Source organism: Panthera pardus, unplaced genomic scaffold (assembly GCF_024362965.1).
Source record: "Panthera pardus isolate Hobbes unplaced genomic scaffold, ASM2436296v1 HiC_scaffold_16, whole genome shotgun sequence".
NCBI classification, from domain to species: domain Eukaryota; kingdom Metazoa; phylum Chordata; class Mammalia; order Carnivora; family Felidae; genus Panthera; species Panthera pardus.
The window spans coordinates 131,976,187-131,997,705 of record NW_026526721.1 but is presented as its reverse complement, the minus strand read 5'-3'; the positions used below and the strand labels follow the sequence as shown (position 1 = coordinate 131,997,705).

Here is a 21,519-nt window from a genome sequence, read left to right as displayed (position 1 = left end):
AACTGGAGGAGTGACTTGTCTATTGGGGAAATACAGATAAGAGTTTATTTCCACAACCAAGAAAGACAAAGGTTGAAACAAAATAGACTGTACACAGTATTCTTACTCAATTCTAGAATGAAAAAAAGGTGGGGGGGGGGCGGATTTTAAAACTATACAGAAGGGGTGTGCCATGTTACTGAACAACCAATGGGTGAAAAAAAGAAATAAAAGAGCAAAAAATATCTTGAGACAATTGAAAATGAAAATATACCAAAACTTATGAGGTGTAGCAAAAGCAATTGTAAGAGGAAAGTTCATAGCAGTAATTGCCTGCATTAAGAAAAGCGAAAGAACTCAAACAGCTTGGCTTTTCACCTCAAAGAACAAGAGAAAGAAGAAAGTAAGCTCAAAGTTACCAGAAGGAAGGAAATAACAAAGATCAAAGTAGAAATAAATGAAAATCTAAAAACAATAGAAAAATTAATGAAATTAAGAACTTTTTTTTCCCCCAAAAGATAGGCAAACTGTTAATGAGACTTATTGAGAAGAAAGGAGAGTTACTCAAGTTAAATAAGATCAGAAGGAGGAATCATGCCAACGGATCCCACAGAAACAAAAGGATCAGGAGCGCCTGGGTGACTCAGTCGGTTAAACATCCGTCTTCGGCTCAGGTCATGATCTTGGGGTTCATGAGTTTGAGCCCCGCATTAGGCTATGTGCTGACAGCTGGGAGCCTGGAGCCTGCTTCCAATTCTGTGTCTCCTTCTCTGTCTGCCCCTCCCCTGCTCACACTCTGTCTCTCAAAAATAAACATTAAAAAATATGTATATATGAAGGATCGTAAGCGACAATGAATAGTTATATACCAACAAATTGGACAACCAAGAAAAAATGGATAAATTTGTACAAACATACAACCTACCAAGATTGCATCATGAAGAAATAGGAAATCTGAACAGACCAATTACTAGTAAGGAGATCGAGTCTGTAGTCAAGAACCTCCTAACAAAGAAAAGTCAAGACAGATGGCTTCACTGGTAGATTCTACCAAATTTTAAGGAAGAAGAAGGAACACTTCCAGACTTCTTTTTTTATGAGGCAAGCATTGTCCTGATAACAAAACCAGACAAGGATACTACGAGAAATGAAAATTATAGTCCAGTATTCCTGATGAACACAGATGCAGAAATCCTCAACACAATATCAGTAAACCAAATTCAATAGTACATTAAAAGGATCATACACCATTTTCAAGTGGGGTTTACTGCAGGAATGTAAGAATGGTTCAACATCTGCAAATCATTGAGAAGCACCACATTAACAAAATGAAGGATAAAAATTACATGATCATCTCAGTGCAGTAAAAACATTTGACAGAATTCATCATCCATTCATGATAAAAACACTCAACATAGTGTTCAATCTAATGAAGGTCATATATGACAAACCCACAGCTACCATCATACTCAACAGTGAAAAGCTGAACATTTTTCCTCTAAAATCAGGAACAAGATGAAGGTACCCACTCTCTTCACTTTGATTCAACATAATCCTGGAAATCCCAGGCAGAGCAAATAGGCAAGAAAAAGAAATTAAAGACATCCAAATTGAAAAGAAATAAGTGAAACTATCTCTATTTGTAGATGACATGACATTATATATAGAAAACTGTACAGTTCACCAAAAAACTGTTAGAACTAATAAATTCAGTAAAGTTTCCGGATACAAAATTAGTATACATAAATCATTGTGTTTCTTTCTATAGATTGATAATGTACTATCAGAAAGAGAAATAAAGAAAACAGTCCCATCAAAAAGATATAAAGTGCATCAAAATGAGTAAGATAGGTAGGAACAAATTTAATCAAGGAGGTAAAAGATTTGTATACTGAAAACAAGTCATTGATGAAAGAAATTGAAGAAGATAAAAATAAATGGAAAGATATTCCATGCTCATGAATTACAAGAATTAATATTGTTAAATCTGTATACTACCCGAAGCAATCTACAGCTTTAATGCATGCAGTCTTTATCAAAATTCCAATGGCATTGTAACAGGAGTAGGAAAAACAGTACTGAAATTTGTATGGAACCACAAAGACCCCAAATAACCCAAACAATCTTGGAAAAGAAAAACAAAGCTAAGGGCATCACATTTTCTGATTTCAAACTATATACAAAGCTGTAGTAACCAAACTAGTATGGTAATGGCATAAAAATAGACACACAGATCAGTGGAGCAAAAAGAAAGCCCAGAACTCAATCCATGTGTATATGATAATTTATGACAAAGCCAAAACTATGCAATGGGTTAAGGGCAGTTTTTTCAATAAATGGTGTTGGGAACACTGAACAGTCACATGCAGAGAATGAAACCTTACCACTGTCTCCTACCATATACAAAAATCAACTAAGAATGGATTAAAGACTTGAAACCATAAAATTCCTAGAAGAAATTGTAGGGGGTAAGCTCTTTGACCTCAGTCTTGGCAGTGATTTTTTTGGATTTGACACCAAAAGCAGAAATAACAAGCAGGGACTACATTGAACTAAAAGGTTTCATTCAGTACAGCAAAGGAAACCAACAAAATGAAAAGGCAATGTACAGAATGGGAGAAAATATTTAAAATTATGTATCTCATAAGGGATTGATATCCAAAATATAGAAAATTCACACAAATCAATAGCAGAACAATCTGATTAAATCTTGGGCAAAGGAACTGGAAAGACATTTTTCCAAAAGAGACCTACATATGGCTGACAGATACATGAAAAGATGCTCATCATCACTATTCATCAGGGAAATGCAAAGCAAAACCACAATGACATATCGTCTCACACTCATTTGAATGGTTTTTATGAAAAAGATGAGGTGAAAAGTTTTGGCAAGAATGTAAAGAAAAGGAAAGCCTTGTGTACTGTTGGTAGGAGTGTAAATTGGTAGGGCTACCGTGGAAAACAGTATGAAGGTTCCTCAAAACATTAAGAATGGAACTACCTACCATAGGATCCAACAATTCCACTTCTGAGTGTATACCCAAAGGAAATGAAATCACTATCTAGAAGAGATATCTGCACTCGCGTGTTAATGGCAGCATTATTCTCAATAAGCAAGACATGGAAATAGCCTACATGTCTGTCAATGGATGGATAAAAAAATCGTGTGTATGTGTACACTGGAATATTGTTCAGCCATAAAAAAGATAACTGGTCAATGATCCAACAAGATGGATGGACCTTGAGAACATTATGCTAAATGAAATAAGTTAGAAAAAGATAAGTAATGCATATTCTCACTTATATGTGGAATCTGAAAAAAACAACTCATTGAAACAGAAGAAATTGCTGGTTGCCAGGGTTGGGGGAAATGAGTATAGGCAGTCAAAAGGTAGGAACTACTAGTTATAAGTAAGTCCTGGGGATGTAATGTATAGCATGTTGACTATAGTAAACAATAATGTATATTTGAAAGTTATAGGAGAGTAGATCGTCAAAGTTGTCACAAAATTTTTTTTTAACTATTTGAGGTGATGGATGTTAACTTACTGTAATTTTTTCACAATATACGTTTCAAATCATGTATATTTTAAACTAATACATTTTATGTAAGTCAATTATATCTTTTTTTAATATCAAATTTGTTGTCAATAAGTCAGTTATATTGCAATAAAACTGTGAGGAAAAGTATAAATATCACTCAATACAGTAGTCTCCAAATAGTATACTTTAAATCTGCAAAAGTAGACTTTAAGTTTGTGTAGTGGTACTTTAAGAGTTCTACTTAAATTTGGTGTGAAAGCTGTGGTTGTTGAGGCCCAGGTTAGACTCTGATTTCCATACCCTTGATTTCAAATTCTGTGTCCATCAAACAACTTTATAATCATATTGAATGAACTTTTAATAAGTTTACTTAGGAATTAGAATTGAAACTAGGTGTTTGACCTGATCGAGTCTCTAAACAAAGAAGAGAATGGAATACATGGAGAGGAGAAAGTAGGCAACAAAAGTAGGCTAATCTGCCCATGTTAGCGGTGAAAACTGTTAACATAGAAAGTTCAGGGTAGATTGCTCCTGCCTTTCATGTTAATAATTAGTGACATTTTGGGGTGCCTGGGTGGCTCAGTCAGTTAAGTGTCTGACTTTGGTTCCGGTCATGATCTCGGGTCTGAATTCAAGCCCCACATCGGGCTATGTGCTGACAGCTCAGAGCCTGGAGTCTGGTTTGGATTCTGTGTCTCCCTCTCTCTCTCCCCCTCCCCCACTCATGTGTGCGTGCGCGCGCTCTCTCTCTCTCTCAAATAAACATTAAAAAATGGAAAATAATAGTAATTAGTGACATTTTATAGTCATAATGGTGGGGGGATGGGCATTAAAGAGGTACTTTTTGGGATGAGCACTGGGTATCATATGTAAGAGATGAATCACTGGGTTCTACCTGAAACCAGGACTACAGTGTATGTTAACTAAATTGAATTTAAATTAAAAAAATAATAATCTTAAGAAAATTAATGTGAAACAATCCCCATTTAGCTCTTGTATTATACCAAAGTCATGATATGCTTCAATAAAAACACAATAAAGTAAATGCATTAATTTTATATTATAAAAACTACTTTGGTGTTGATAACAAGGTTATTTGTTGCTACATATTTCTCTGAAATGAAAAATGAAGAAGATAAAAAGGTTGACATCAGCCTATAGTCCTGTCCTTCCATGTTCGTGTTTGGATTTTGATTGTTTTCTGATTTCCTATGGTGGGAAGTAGGAAACCGTGTTCTCTAATTTGTTTCACTCTTGTGTTTTCATTGTCAAGAATTATGACTTTACGTTCTATTTTGTAATCAGAATTCCCACTGTTTTCACACACACCCCCAGTCTTTATCCATTGCTTCTCTAGCCCCAGGTTTTTTTATTTTTGTGTATCTCTTGGTTGTATAGACAGCATCAAGTTGTTGGGGGCTGGGTGTTTTTTTGTTGTTGTTGTTGTTATTTCTTTTTTTTTTTTAATTTTCAGTAAGAGCTCATTCTTATTTATTTGGGACTGTTGCCTTTTTTATTTAACTGAAAGGTAGATTGGCTACTTATAAAATTCTTGATTCATGCTTTCTACTCTCAACTTTATAGATGTTACTTCAGTATCTTCTAGCATTAAATGCAAGTCTTGGATCAGGCTCTTCTCTACTGACCATTTCCATCTCCCCACTCTCCCCCCCCCCTCCCCCACCCCCCCCTGCCCCCAATACCACCTCCACCATTATGGTCACTTCTCTTTTGCCTGGATGCCTGTAGGATTCAATTCTTTATCCCTAAAATCCAGTACTAACTTATGTAGGCTAAATCTGTTGATTATTTTTGCTGGGAAATGTCAGTATGCACTTCTAGCTCTGAAATTTAGATTTTTTTTTAAAGTTTATTTTTATTTTGATAGAGTGATAAGAGAGTGAGCAGGGGGGTGGGGGCAGAGAGGGAAACAGAATCCCAAGCAGGCTCTGCAGTGTCAGTGCAGAGCCCAATGCAGGGCTGAAACTCACGAACCGTGAGATCATGACCTGAGCCAAAATCAAGACTAACCGACGGAGCCACTCAGATGCCCCTAAAACTTAGATTTTTATTTCATGTTTATTGTCCACTGAATCTTTGAATATTTTATTTCTGTGTTTTTCTGTCAGTAAATTTTTTCTACTGTATATTTTTCTATGAGCTTTTTTCTCTGATTGTAATTTTATCTTTTCCTTTTAGTTTTAGGTTATTGTCCTTCATTCATGCATCAAATATTTAATGAGCGTGTCTGTGTATCAAGCACTATTCTAGGTGCTGTGGGTAGAGCAGTAAATAAAATAGATGGAAGTCCCAGCCTTCATGGAGTTTGTTTTGATGGAGGAGTCAGAAGTTAATACCTGTAGCTTGTCTTGTAAGTGATAATTGCTATGAGAAGATTAAAGCAATAGTATATTGGGTGGGGATCAGTTCCTGTTTTATATTAGGTTATTAGGAAAAGATTCAGTGTTATATGACATTTGAGCAGATAAATGAAGGAGATGAGGAAGCAAACCTTGTACACCATGCAGATATTTAGAGGAAATGGAGAGAACAAGACCAGACACCCTGAGGTGGTGGCATGTTTGGAGGCAAGTGCAAAAAACAGGAAAAGAAGTGGAGGAGGTAGCAAGGTTCCAGATCATGTGTGGCCTTATAGGCTTTGGCAAAGACTTGGTTTGGCCCTTAAAGTGACGTGGAAAGCCAAAGGAGAGTTTTTGAGGGAAGTGACCTGGTCTGATGTAGGTTTTTTGACTGTGGTTCAGATTCCTGGCTGTGTTTTAAATCATGTTTATTTTACCTTCTGTAATTTCTAGGCTTTTATCTATGAATGTCTTATTTTCCTTCTTTCTTTCTTATCTCTGCCAGCTCTCATCCCTTTGCATTGTTTTTCCTCTGTCTTGGAACTCTTTAAGGTCTCTCTTCAGAGCTTACTTTCTCTGAGGTTGTGTATAGAGTAGTTTATAGATTCATCCTCTGCTTTCCTGGGATAATTTCTTTCAGATATACCTATTGACTGTTTGCTCAGTTTATTCTGCTCCCATATATATTTTCCCTAGTGTCCCATGCTGCATCTTTACGTATCTTTGAAGAATATTCTTCTCTCTGGAACAGCTATTTGCTAACAAATAGAGTAGGCAGGGGCAAAAAGTGAGCATCAGTTAGGTTTGTCTGTTCCAGTAGCTCTCACGCTAAATGGGTTTTCTCAGTCTAGCAGAGGAGCTTCCTTCAGTTCTTTGCGTACTTCCTGTCATTACCTCCTTAGATCACAGGTTCTTAGGTAGTCATCTGCTGGTGTTTGGCTCTTACCCTCCATCTTCATTTGGGTCAAAAGTCGTAAAGATGCCTGGTTGGTCCCTCTTTTAGAACTGCCCCACTTTGTTCTTCTGTATTGTGAAGTTAGAGTTCTGTGAATTACCCACATACTGCTGTAGATCATCTAAAAGATTGTTAGAAAGAGGTTCTGGGACACAGCAGGGAAAAAAGGACAGATGCACATACACACAAACACATTCTTTTAGAAGACTCCGTGGCCTTCCCCAAATCCAAAGAAGCTTCATTTGGTATCCTCCCTCATTTTGGTATAGATTTCACTGTATTTGGTGGAAATTTTCATAGTTTGGTTTACAGGTGCAACTGTTTTCTCGTTGTATTAAGGATGTTATTTCCTCATATTCTCTTTTATATTTTGGTTAGGTTTTTTGTTAAGAGCAAAACTACAGACTCTCTTTAACCTGCAGTCCAGAACTAAATTCATTGGAAATCATACATTTGTACATGATGCACCTCCAAGATTTTTGGATCAGGGGTATCATTCTTGACGTGTTATGTGTAATCAAACAAGTAAATCCTTCTGTAGAATCTATAGTAACACTGGAGTCTAGTGGAATTAACTTCACAGTTATTATTTTTTGAGGTAAAATAGTAAGAGGAAACTTTGTGCTCTTACTACCTTTCAAGTACTATTCTAAATTTACTTTTTCACTCTTAACTCTGTGAAGGTATTATTATTATAGAGAGGGAAACTAAGGTATTTAGATATAATAACTGGCCAAAAGTTACTCTGCTGTAGTCTTGCTCCCCTCTTCACTCTGCCCCCTCCACTCTGCCCACTGACTTAGCAAAATTTGTGTAGATAATTACTTTTAGTGAAGAACTTCTGTTTTAAGGACTAAATGTTCTTGGCTACAAACTATATATATTTTTATGACAGCTATTCATTTAATGCTTGTATTTAAAATGATAGGTTTAGCAGTACCTCAGACTGTTTCTAGTGTGTGATTAACTGGTAAATGACTGTGTTGTGTAAGTCAAAAATTCATTTGGTTAGTCTGTTATAGAAAATATAGTCCTTAATAAGGAAATACGAATATTACGTTTTTGGTATTAGGAATTAGACATAAAGTATGTGGCCCTTGAAAACCTTCATTGCTGGTATATTAGTTTGCTAGGGCTGCTATAAAAAAGTACCACAAGTTGAGTGACTTAAACAGCAGAAATTTATTTTTTCATAATTCTAGAGGTTAAAAGTCTGAGATCAAGGTTTTGGTGGCATCACTTATTATGAGGCTGTGAGGGAAGGATCTGTTCTAGGCCTCTCTCCATAGCTTGTAGATGACCATTTCTTTTTGTGTCTTCTGTCTGTACATATCTGAGTCCACATTTCTTCTGCTTGAAAGGATACCAGTCATATTAGATTAGGGCCCACCTTAATAACCTCATTTTAACTTATCTCTGTAGAGACCCTGTTTTCAAATAAGTTTTCATTCTGAGATGCTGGGTTTAGGACTTCAACATATGAATTTGGGAAGGGTGGAGGGGACACAGTTTAACCACGGTATCTGGTGTCCATAATACCATCATAAATGATACAGTTCAGCAGCTTTTGGATTTTTTGTTTGTTTGTTTGTTTGTTTTTTAGCATTGCAGGTGGAAAAGTGGAAATGTAATTGTTTTTTGCTTATTCCACTCCCAACCTGAAAACAGAATCTGAAGCTTTTACCACTGCTTGTGGTAGGCAGCCAAAGGAAAGCATTATTTCCAGTTTGAAAAGAGTAATGAAAGTGTTTGGCTCCTGGCCCAGCTCACTGGATTTGGACAGTCTCCTCTGAAGCTTAGGAGTAGCAAAGAGAATTATTCTCTGTAAGGAGAAGCTTGAGAATATTATTAGTGGGAGTACTTATAATGATTATAAACACCTTGACAATAGAAATAACTTTAATAATATCTACTATCAAGTACTTAGCCTAGCTCAGAGGTCAATAGACTTTTTATGTAAAGGGCCAGACAGACACCTGGCAACTACTTTTAATTCTACTCCTCTGATGTGAAAGCCACATAGTTAACATTGTAATAGGTGTAGCTGTATTGCAGTAGAACTTTATTTACCCAGTAGGTGGTTGGCAATCTGTGGGCTGTAATTTGAAGACACCCTGGTATAGATTATGAAGATGCTACCTCATCTACCTAATGTTAAGGTAGGGCAAGGTATTTTAATAAGTATGAAATAATTCATTCTGGGTACCTGTTTCAAAATAGAATAGAATGTTGTAACTAGAAATGGATCATACAGATCACTTAGCAAAACCCTTGTTTTACTAATAACTGAGTTTTCAAAGCTCAGAGATTTGGCACATTTTGTTGACTGATTAGGGGAAAAAACAGATGAGTTGAGACCTAGAGTCAAGTGGGATGCTCCTGATCTGAGTTCCTGACGTGTGGAACCCACTTTGTGGAAACAGGAGCTCCCTCTGTTGTTTCAACCTGGGGCCCATCCTCCCTCGCCCTCTACCCCACCCTCCATGTACACAGCAAGGCATAGGAGACAGGGATTATGATTAACAACATGAAGGTCTGGGTTGTGGGGAACAGCCCCAGGTCACACAGCCTGCTGGTTACAGAGCCATTATTAGATCACAGTTCCTGCTCCCCGGCTCCTTCCACTAACCCCTGACTGTCTCTTCATGAGTGCAGACCTCTCTTCAGCTACACTGTTGTCTAGAGCCCAGAATAGACTGATGTAAGTAAATCAGATTTTTAAAAAAATTATTTTCCTGTTTATCTTCAAATGAACTAGGCATTTGCTTAATCTTGGAAATCTCACCTTAATTTTTTTTCTTTTATAAACTGTCAGAGTACATTTTTATATATATGCATTATTAAATGAAAAGACTGTGTGAAATGAAAAGAGAAGCTGGTTATCTGAATTTTTCTATATAATCATTAACTCTGGTATCAAATGGATACAACCTGTTTTGGTTACCTTGCAGTTGTTTTTTGTTTGCTTGTTTTCTTTTTTGCTTTTAATATTTCAGAAATCTAATCACATTTCTACTCTGGGAAGATGGATCCAAATTCAGATATTTGACATGGCATATGTGCTGGCCGCTTATTTATTATCTTAAGGGAAGGCTCATAGATTTCCCTTATACGTGGATTTGTGGCGGCGGGGGGAGTCTCGTAAAGAAAGTATTTGGTATACTATTGGACATAACTGTCTTGGATTTAATGAAATGTGCTTCTTGCACTGAGAGATTTTCTGTAAATGTTGGTTTGCAGTAGTCAGTAATACCATTCTTAAATTCCTATCTTAATTTTCTTCAATTTCTCAGCAGTTCTTCCTCTTACCCGAGGGCCTCCCAGTAACCTAACTTCAACACTAGGGATGGAGCTGCTGTTATATATTCTCTTCTGTTTTGATGATTAGGAAATAGTAAAGGAATTAATTCTTTCTTGGTGATTTAGAAACCACAAATATTGTACTCTGCCATGTATAGAGTATGTGGTGTAGTCACTAGAGCTGTTACATTTTGATTTTCTCTCTTTGAAGGCTGTTTTATGTTTTAAGTTGATATGATCTTTTTTCCTCTGTCTCCATCTTCATTGTTAGCCATTGTGACTGGTTTTCAGCTATTAGACTAGTAAACTTTACTCTAGAAATATATTTTCCATTAGTGGAATGACTTTGTAGTTTGTGTTTATGAATATATAGTTAATTTTGGAGCCCTCTGTGTAGAACAGAAGTCTGGTTACCTTCACAATTCTCCTAAGATGATTTTTGGGAGCCTGGCCATCTGAAGTGTGCCGCCATGCTTGTTGCTCTTACTCCATTTTCATTTTATACCTACTGCTGCTCTTATAATGTGCATTGCTATGCCGTATTTGCCTGTTAATATGTAAAGCGCATACTAATTAATGGATGTGGGCAGGCGAGATATTCTGTTGGTGTCCTTAGAAGTAGTTCAACCATTTCTCATCTACTTGACTTTTAATTTCCAGGGAATTAAAACATTTGATTAATGCTATTAGAAGAAACACATGGTTTAAACAAAAGATGAGTGTCTTCTGAAAAAGATATGATCAGATGTCTAAAATCCTATGGTGCTCCTCTTCCTTCAGATAACTATCTTTAGAATCTACAAAGAACAAGCCAGATTTTTTAATCAAGTTGCCTGTTACATTAATAGCAAGTAGTAGTATTTTGTATCCTCAGTAAACTATCAGTGGATTGTTACAGTCACTCATGTTTTTTTGATAAATTAACTTTGAATTTGTTATTATGGGGCACCTGGGTGGCTCAGTCGATTAAGTGTCCGAATTTGCCTCTCAGGTCATGATCTCACAGTTCATGAGTTTGAGCCCCACATCAGGATCTGTGCTGACAGCTCATAGCCTGGAGCCTGCTTCCAATTCTGTGTCTCCCTCTCTATGCTTCTCCCCCGCTCACGTTCTCTCTCTCAAAAATAAACATTTAAAAAATAATAAAAACAATAAAATTTGTTATTAAAAGTGAAGAGATGGGGCACCTGAGTGGCTCAATCAGTTAAGAGTCAGACTGGCTCAGGTCATGATCTCACAGTTTGTAGGTTCACACTCCACATCAGGCTCTGTGCTGGCAACTCAGAGCCTGCTTCAGATTCTGTGTCTCCCTCTCTCTCTGCCTCTCCCCTACTCTCTCTCCCTCTTTCTCTCTCTCAAAGAGAAACATTAAATAAACATTAAAAAAAACATTAAAAAAAAATAAGTGAAGAGAAAGAAAGACTACTTAATTATCATAACTTAAAGTGGAAAAATGGTACCAGCAGAGTCTTTTACTTTGGGCTGACAAATGGCCATGAAAATTGGATTTTCGTCCTTCAACTATGTATGTGATAACTGTTCCAAAGAAAGACAAAACTATCTTTACTTTCTTCCTAGTTACTTTCCAATTTGAAGCACTTGAAGACAAATTCTTGGAATTTTTTATGGCCATTCCTTTTATTCCTTCTTCAGTACATTTTTTTTTTTTTTTAGTAAGTCGTATTTCAATTTTATTTAAAAAATTTTAAATATATATTTAAAGGTATGTGGTACAGTGAAGTTGCCTTTCTACCCCAGTCCTCTATCACACAGTTCTCATTGTACCCCACCACCTACACAAATGTATAGGCAACCACTGTTATTAATGTCTTAGTGTTCCTCCAGAGTTTCCTTCTGCATATAAAGCAAATATGAATATAGATATTTATCTTTTCCGTAGATACTTATCTCTTCCATTTTCTACATAAAATTAAAGAATATTATTCGAACAGTTCTCACTGCTTTTTTCACTTTTTATTTCTCAGATCTTTATCAGCACATAAAGATTCTTCTCATTTTTCATGACAGCCACATTCTATTTCCTTGTTAATTAATATCTGCAACCAGACTTTTGACCCTTCCCATTTGCTGAAGATCCATAATCAGGCCTCATTCTTTTCTGCCTTTGTCCAGAGTAATTGTCTTTTCTGAGTGTGTCACTACCTTTGAGGCTTTAAGGCCAATTCTTGCCTTTCAACTATACACATAAATAAAAAATTGTAGAGAGAGGTACAAGGATAATGGAGAAGAATTGAAATTCCAACCAGATAAATGGGAGAATGAAGAAGCCTAGCTTCTATATTGCCCCTTTATTGTCTCTAAGGACTCTAACCTCCTAACCAGTAAACATTTAAAATGTTTGCACTATCTACATGATGATTTTTGATGATGATCTTACACAAAATAAATGCTGACTTTATTGTACTCAGGCAGTCTGTGTTTTAACCATTTTGGTCTCCCAAGAGCCTAGCAGATGGTTGTTCAGATGTTTATTACATGAATATTATACTACTCTCTGTAGCTGTTCTTCATTTTGCTGAGCCCCTGTCTTTCACCCAAAGCCTAACTGAACAATCATGAAAAGCTCTCATGTTGGTTCTTGATTCTTTCAGTGTCCTCACTGTCACTGCTCAGAGTTTAGCTACTCTCAGAATTTCAACTTCTTACATTTGTGGATGGTTTTATACACTTAACATTTCATTTCATTTTTCTCTCAGATTCAAGACTTTTAAATCTATTCTAATAAACATGTATTGTGTGTTTATCATGTTAATCTTTGTAACAAGGTATTAGGAGATCTGCTTTATAGATGAAGAAACAGGTTGAGAGGGATCACACAGCTAGTTAGGAACCCATAGCTAGTAGTTATTAGAGCTGTAACTTCGAGTCACTGCACTTGATTATTCCCTGGAACCTCACACTCAAAACATACAGTGTAAACATTAGACATCTGAATTTAGCCTTGGTTCTACTCTACTTTGATGTTAAGCTATCCACTGTACCTGTGTTTCATCATCTAGAAAATAAGGAGTTTGGACTAGATATCTAAAGGCCTTTCTTACTAGCTAGTAATGATCTTGGATATAAATATAGGATTGTTTATAGTGTAGGACCTATTGCCAGTCCTTCTACACTTTTAAGAGCTGGGGCTGTGTGTTTTTACTTAGATATACACTGATGCTACAGTTTGGTTGCTGCTTCTGTTTGGTTGGGATTTAGGTACAAAATCAGTGGATTTTATATAGCCAATAGATTTTTCCCTCCTTTTTTTTTTTTTTTTTTTTTTTTTGGTCTCACTAAATGTATTTATATTCTATTAAGGATAATTTTTATCCATTGCCAGTGACTTTTTATAATTTTTTTAACATTGATTTATATTTGAGAGAGAGAAAGAGAGACAGTGTGTGAGTAGGGGAGGGGCAGAGAGGAGACAGAATCTGAAGCGGGCTCCAGGCTCTGAGCTGTCAGCACAGAACCTGACACAGGGCTCGATCGAACTCACAAACTGTGAGATCATGACCTGAGACCAAGTCTGATGCTTAACCGACTGAGCCACCCAGGTGCCCCAGCAATGATTTTTAAGTAACTGTACGTAGTTGATATTTTTGTAATTATTTAAACCTTTAGGTGTAACCCAGAAAGACATGTGGGTTCATTCATTTCTTTCTCAGTTTTTTTTCCTTAAGTCGGTAGCCATTGTATCCATTTTACACAGGAATACCCAATGCAGTTTTTATCCTCATTGAAGAACTATTTTGATATTATATTGCTTTATACCATGATAGATTCCTAGTAAAGAAATGTAATGAAGACTTTGTAATGGTCTGCGTTTTAGATAGGAGTATTCTTATTAAGTATTTGACTTTTTTAAGACACGATTTAAAATGGGATCTTATTTTTACTTTAATATGCTCTGTATAAAGGTGCTTTTCTAGTCTATATATAAAAGGATGTTTCTTTTATTTTTAATAAAAAGAGCTAATACCTTATTGGAGAATTTTGTTTTGTGATTTAATGGTAATTTATTAGCAGAAAGTATAAAAAAATGAAGTACTACTTTTTCAGTTGTTACTTACCCAATTGGACTATATATAACTAATATTTCAGGAAATTTATTTAAAATATTTTATGTAAAATATTTCAATTTATTTTTTTCTTCTTGTTGCAGGAGCTAGAGTTAATGCCAAAGACAGCAAATGGTTGACACCTTTACACAGAGCAGTTGCATCTTGTAGTGAGGTATGAAATTTCTCTTAGTAAATACATCATATATAAAAACATTATAGTAGGCCTGCCTGTGAGCCCATATTAAAATTCTGTGTTTTCACAAGTAGGAAAAAGCAACTGAAAATACCTAGATTGGTTATTTGACTTTAGAATTTGTACAAACCAAGTTAAGTGTTCCCCATTTCTCTTTTGTGACTAAGGTCTCTTGAAGAGTCTGAAATAGCAAAGAATAGAAAACCCTCCTTGTATATGTCCTACAAGAGAAATTATTTGTTATCTTATAAAATCCTCCTCAATCGTATCTCTACTGGACAGGCTGCAGAGGTTCTGCTGAGTGTAATCAAGAAATAATCTCAGCAGTATATAACGATTCATTGAAGTATTGTTTGGTTAAACACTGAAATTAGCTTCAAAAACATTGCTCGATCTCACATTTTACCAGTTCTAAATATATAACCTAACAATTCTAGGTGTCTTATGGGGAAGAACAGCTTCTTCTTATTTGTAACCCTATACTATTTACTCTTCAAGATAACTGACATTTTTGGAGAACATTCATTTTTATGTTTTTCATACTTCTAGTCCTCATGACATCCTTGTAGGATAGATATTTTGAGGGAATTGTAGTTCATCATTTGCCAGAAACCACTCAACTTTTGAGTAGCAGAAATGGGATGAAAACCTAGACCCTCTTGTTTCTGTCATTTTACTCTTTCTAAAATGTATTCGGTGCATTTTAAAAATGCATTGTGTCCAAAGAACTCTTATCTCTTCACTTTTCTTTGTATTTCTCATTATGAACTACATCTTGAACCCAGAACACGAATTAAACAAGTGAAGAGAAGTAGAGGGTGAGCGGCTGGGAGGGATTTCAAACCCTGCAACGTGACTGCGGCAGTCTGTTAGCTGTAGCCTCCTAGTTGGGAGGAACGGGAGGGAGAGAACCGTGGGTGGTGCACTGGAGCACATCTTACCACATCTGGGTCTGTGATGTGCTGTAGCTGCTGGAATGTGCAACTTGGATCTGGAGAAACTGGCTACAGATATCACTTGCCACTTTCTAGCTCTGTGATCTTAGGCAGATCTGGGGATTATCATGAAAACTAAGACATTAACCAAAATATTTTGAATTCTGAAATTCCTTGGTAATGTTAAGTTTGTGGTTAGCCCTCTTATAAAGAGTTTCTGTAAACAAGGCAGTTAAGGAAGATAAACATTACTGTCATTGGGACCTATTAATAAGTTAGTCATACCTATCCAGTTTTTAGTATGACCCTTGGGAATATGATTATTAAAATTAATGGAGTTTTGCCAAATTAAGTCATAAGGGACACTTTGCATATTTGTAGAGATTGTAAAACAGACCAGAAATTCTTAAGATAATTAAAACAGACCAGAAATTCTTAAGATAATTAATATTAGAGGAAGGTAGCAGGTTCCGCCCAAAGATTAACAGCTGATTTTTTAAAACTATGTACTTAGCCTGAACTTACAGGCAAGCTGTAGGTTAGAAAGCAGTGATCTTAATAAGTTTCTTGAGTATGCTTTCAGCCTAAAAATTACTGGGCTGTGTAGTAGTATTCTTTTGTAGGAAACCTAGTCAAGAATACCAGTTGCACCCATGTTCTTTTCATTTTTTCTACTACATCCTGAGAGCAAAAGAGTGCTGTACTTAATTTCATTGAATAAGGAAATATAGCCACAGAAGGGTATGGAAAAGACAAAATTTTAGGCAGCTTTGGTTCATGTTTTTGAAGTACTGTGAGAGAAGAAAGCCCTAAAGAGGGTGCCAATCCTCCAAGGCCTTTGGAAACTAGTGGAGAAGTTAATTCATCACAAAGAGGATGCCTTAGTGCTTAATTCCTGCACTTTACCTGGGTTGAGAAAGGCTGCTTTGGGTTACAAATCCTAAACTCCTCACTCTCCCTCAGTGACATGGCTTCCACACACCTCATCGTATTGGCTGGCTGACTCATCTCATCTCCAGTGGTGATTTGTGACTGCCATTCTTCAAGTCGGAGCATACAATTTAGCTCTCTCAATGCTGAGTATTCTTCTGAATAAATTGATTACTGAGTATTAGGGCTTTTTGTGTGTTCTTGTTTTGGTTTTTTTTAGCTTGTTTTTTTTAAGAAGCCACATCACACTGCTAAATCCTCTGGAAGATATACATTTACTTTTTTAACTTTAGGAATTACATCTTAGTTCTGTCAAGACCCCAAGTTTATATTATCACATGAGATATTAGCAGTCCCTCCCACTATTACGTTTATTTGCGAATGTGTTAGCCCTTCTTTTTCCCATGCCTGACTTCAAATCATTGGTAACAATTGCTTTTAAAAAGGTAGAGCCACGGACAGCTAGTGCTGTAGAAACTCTTCTAGGTGGACCCCAAGCAATGAATAAATACTCTTTGGATAAAATTATTTAACCTTTTGTCATCACCCCATATGTCATAATTTTATTAAAATCTGTGTCATAGGATATTTAGCTGAGTTTTTTCTTAAAAAATTTTTTTTTAATGTTTATTTTTGAGAGAGAGAGAGAGAGATACAGAGCATGAAAAGGGAAGGAGCAGAGAGAGAGAGAGAGAGAGAGAGAGAGAGAGAATCTAAAGCAGGCTCCAGGCTCTGAGCTGTCAGCACAGAGTCCAACACGGAGTTCAAACCCATGGACCATGAGATAATGACCTGAGCTAAAGTCGGTTGCTTAATCGACTGAGCCACCCGAGCGCCCTACTTAGCTGATTTTTTAAAGTCAAGGCACACCTGGAGTATTTCTTACACATACATAGCCTCTAATAATGGAAAAATTGGAATTAAGGTTGCTATGGTAATATTTATCATTAGTGGAACCGTATATACCTTTTATTATTCCTATATTATTTTCTAAATACTTATAATGTGCTGATAATATGATCTAGAGTTTTACTAGTTCTGACAACAGGCTTATTGATTGTAATTTCTAGAAATCCGCGTTTGGTATGGTTTAATGTCTCCCTCCAGTCTGTAGCGATTTGTTTTTTTCTGAATTTTCGAAGATTACTGCTATTGTGATCTGACCTCCTATTGTGAATGATAAATGGTGGATACGTTAGTCAGCTTGGGTTGCCATAACAAAATATTATTGACTGTGTGGCATAACAACAGAAATTTGTTTTCTCATAGTCTGGAGGCTGGAAGTCCCAGATCAAGGTCCAGCAGAGTTTCTAATGAGGGCTATCTTCTGGGCTTTGCAAACTGCTACTTCTTACTGTATCTTCACATGGTAAAGAGAAAGAGGAGGGGGATCTTTCTCACTTCTCTTCTTCTAAAGTATCAGATCAGGTTGCCTCCCTTATGATCTCATTTAACTTCAATTACCTCCCAAAGACACTGTCTCCAAATATAGTCACACTGGGAGGTTAGGGCTTCAACATATGAATTGTGGGGGAACACAATTCGGTCCATAGCAGTGAACCCCTTGTTCAAACTTTGGTCTGTCTTGATTCTAGGATCTTGGTAACTATGTTTATAGCGTTTCTTAGGTGCCGTCTTACCCACCCTCACCTACCATTAACTGGATTTATTCTTGTTTTTCAGCAAAACAAAAAAATAGTTTGGATTTTTCTATTTCTTGCTAATGGAACATAAATATTCTCCATACTTTTCAGAAGTATACACTGTGAATTCCAGAGTGGGAATGAATAAGGGAAGCCTGGCACTTATTCCCACTGTTTGCCTAACTTAATCCAATTATAAATTCATTTTGTTTTTAATTATTTTCTAGTACATCCATCAACATATCTACTAACATTTCCCAGGATAATGTTAGTTTTATCCTCCAAATCACAATATACCCTTCTTGAGTTGGAGAATCCTGACGGTGTGTTTGTACCACTTCCTGTCTGTATCCTTTTCTTTATACTCCTTTTTTTCATTGAAGTATAATTTACAGTAAATGAACACATGTGTAGTCTTGGGTTTGGACACATGTATCCACTCATGTAACCTTTTTTCCCAATCAAGATATGGAAGATTTCCATCACTCCAGCAAGTTACCTCATGTCCCTTTCTAGTCAGTCTTCCCTGTCCCCGAGGCAACCACTGTTCTGATTTCTTCCACCATAGAATAATTTTGCTTATTCTAGAGCTTTATAAAAATGGAACCATACGGTATGTACTCTTGTATCTTGACTTCTTTTGTTCAACTTAATACTTTTTTAAGTTTTGTTGTTGTTGGTTGTCTTTTGGTTTTGGGTGTTTGTTTTTTGAGAGCAGGGGAGCAGAAAGAGAGAGAAAGAGATAGAATCTCAAGCAGTCTCTGTGCTGTCAGTGCAGAGCCCAACTCAGGGCTTGATCTCACTAACTGTTGAGATAATGACCTAAGCCAAAACCAAGAGACACTTAACTGACTGAGTCAACCAGGGCCCCCAACTTAATATTTTTGAGAGTCTTCCATATTACGTGAATTGAATGTTCATTCCTTTTATTGCTGAAGAGTATTTCACTATATGGATGTACAATAGTTTATCCATTTTCCTGTTAATGGCTGTCTGCATTTCTGGTTTGTGGCTCTTCTGAATAAAACTACTGTGGACATTCTTGGATGGGTCTTTTTAAATTTCTGTTGGGCAGATAACGAGTGGAATTGTGGGGTCTAGAGTAGGCCTATACATATATATATACGCACATATACATGTATATGACTGGCTGACTTCCTTAGCAGATTGATAGGTTACTGGGCCTCTCTCTAGCCTTTGTCAGTCCTGTTAATAAGTATTTATGCTGTTTCCCATATTTCAGACAGTTCTGATTACTTTTTATTTGAAAGGCTTTGAAAGCTATGTGTGAATCAGAGATAATAGTATTTTGTTTAGTCTTCCTCGCTACTTAGTTATTTGACACTTTCGAACACTTTTCATGTACTTTTTTTTTTTTTTTTTTTTAAGAAAACCAAGGGTCATTATTACTAGACTTAAATAGTTATACCTGGTAAATGAACTGAGATGATTTCTGTTCTGGGCCTTTTTATTTCATACATAGTTTGTCATTCATCTGCCAAAGATAGGATTATTACTACAAGGAAAAACTTCTTGCTAAGTTTAGTTCTGACTATATTGCTTACTGTAGATTGCATACTGGATTCCTTAGTATCTAGCCATGAGGCCAATTTATAGATGTGTTGTGAAGTTTTCCTTGTGTTTCTGGAAGACAAATCCCTTTGGATACTAAACTCTTAAATTGCCTGTTAACTTTCTCACCAGTTAGCATCACAGCATCTGTTTCTTTATTTACCTGTTGGTCTGTTTCTCTCCAGATCATAGTGATTTCTCCTTTTATAAAATACAACGTGTATATTAATTTGGGAGACAGTATGTTTTAAATTTTTATGTATTTATTGTCAAAGTAATAATTCTCTTTAAAACTATTTAGAGTACAAATTAATTGTATCTTGCCATCTAGAAAAATGAGAACTGATGAATGTTTTTAAAGAATATTTGTTAGTATTTCTTGCACATTTTAATGTTGGTATGCCTTTAATTGGACAACAGAAAAGGGCAATGTTTTATCTCATTGCATTTTATAATGGCTCTGAGTAGTACTGCCTTTAGTTCAGAATATTTTATTTTCTTGAATAAATCCGACTCATTTATAGCAGGTTCTGCCAGACTTTTTATTTCCTTAGGAAATTTTAATTCCTTAATATATATAATTTATATATGTAATATATATATTACATATATAAACCTTGAATTAAATTTAATATATATATATATTACATATATAAGTTATATATATGATTCCTTAATATATATAATATGTATATATTATATATATATATAATTTCTAAAACTGTTAACCCATTTGTCTTTTGTAACTTTTACCTTCATATGTTTTAGGAAGCAGTGCAGGTACTTTTGAAGCATTCTGCAGATGTTAATGCTCGAGACAAAAATTGGCAAACCCCTTTACACATCGCTGCTGCTAATAAAGCTGTAAAGTGTGCTGAAGCTTTGGTACCTCTTCTAAGTAATGTAAACGTGTCTGATCGAGCGGGGAGGACCGCATTACATCATGCAGCTTTTAGTGGACATGGTGAGGTAGGTAGTGTTCAGTTAGACAGTGATTCTCTCTCCCATCATCCTCCCACTCACCAATCTAATTATTAATGAACTTGCCCTTTTTAGCCACTCAATCCATGGTAGTAGCAAACAGAAATATCCGTCTTGCTCATTTTTGTCTAATTTTGCCTTTAGCAAATCCTCGACTTCTTTTCATGATAAAATTTGTGACACAACATTCTCAAATTTTGAAGTTTACGTATCAGATATAGCCCTATACACTTGAATTTCATGGTCAAAGGACAACAGAAGATGAAGGAGAGCACTGCCAGCTAAACACAATGTGAAAAGTATGTTCTGGCATTGTGGAAAAAATAATCCAGAAAGATAGAGCAGTTTCATTTTGCTCCCAGAAAGATAGTAAAAAAGGAAAACAGAGATTAGAAAATATTTTCTTATCATTTATTATCAATGTTTAGTCAAGAATTCTTTGATAACAGACCATGAAAGGAAATAATTTAAGAAAATTAATATTTAGTTTTCTTTTCTTTCTCTTTTTTTCTTGAGAGAGAGAGAGAGAGAGAGTAAGCACAAACAGGGAAGGGGCAGAGAGAGAAGGAGACACAGAATCTGAAGCAGGCTCCAGGCTCCAAGCTGTCAGCACAGAACCTGACGCAGGGCTTGAACTCACGAACCATGAGGTCATGATGTGAGCTGAAGGTGGACACTTAGCTGACTGAGCCACCCAGGCACCCCAATATTTAGTTATCTTCTACAACAATCATTGCTTCATGTTAGATATTGTTATGGTAAAGAGTAAGGTTTATGTGTACATAAAAGACTTAGTAAAGAAGGAAAGACAGAGTAACAAAAAAACCTTTGAGGCCAGCTTGCCCATCCTTCATTTTTGTTGCAGACACAGAAACTCAGAGATAAAGTGACATTCCCAAGATTCCATGCCTGAGTGCTAGTGGCTGCAGTGTTGTTTTCACTGTTTCTCTGTTTTTGCAACATAAAGAATCCTTGCCTTCACTGCAGTTAAGGTCACAAGATACGTCCCCTTTTTTGGAACATGGAATGCCCTTTCCTGTGGGGAAACTTATCATAAATAT

At 36.1% G+C, this 21,519-nt stretch overlaps 1 protein-coding gene across 9 annotated transcripts in view; it reads left to right on the top strand.

The window, feature by feature from the left end:
• ANKRD28 (ankyrin repeat domain 28) overlaps positions 1–21,519 on the top strand; it is a 197,312-nt gene that overhangs the window by 115,801 nt on the left and 59,992 nt on the right. For 5 of the 9 annotated variants that reach the window (XM_019435841.2, XM_019435847.2, XM_019435855.2 and 2 more), the window contains 2 exons: positions 14,306–14,376; positions 20,246–20,446. In XM_019435841.2, coding sequence (XP_019291386.1) covers positions 14,306–14,376; positions 20,246–20,446 — 272 coding nt within the window. The remainder of the gene's footprint in view (positions 1–14,305; positions 14,377–20,245; positions 20,447–21,519) is intronic. The other 4 variants (XM_019435873.2, XM_019435897.2, XM_019435891.2 and 1 more) reach the window with 1 other exon arrangement.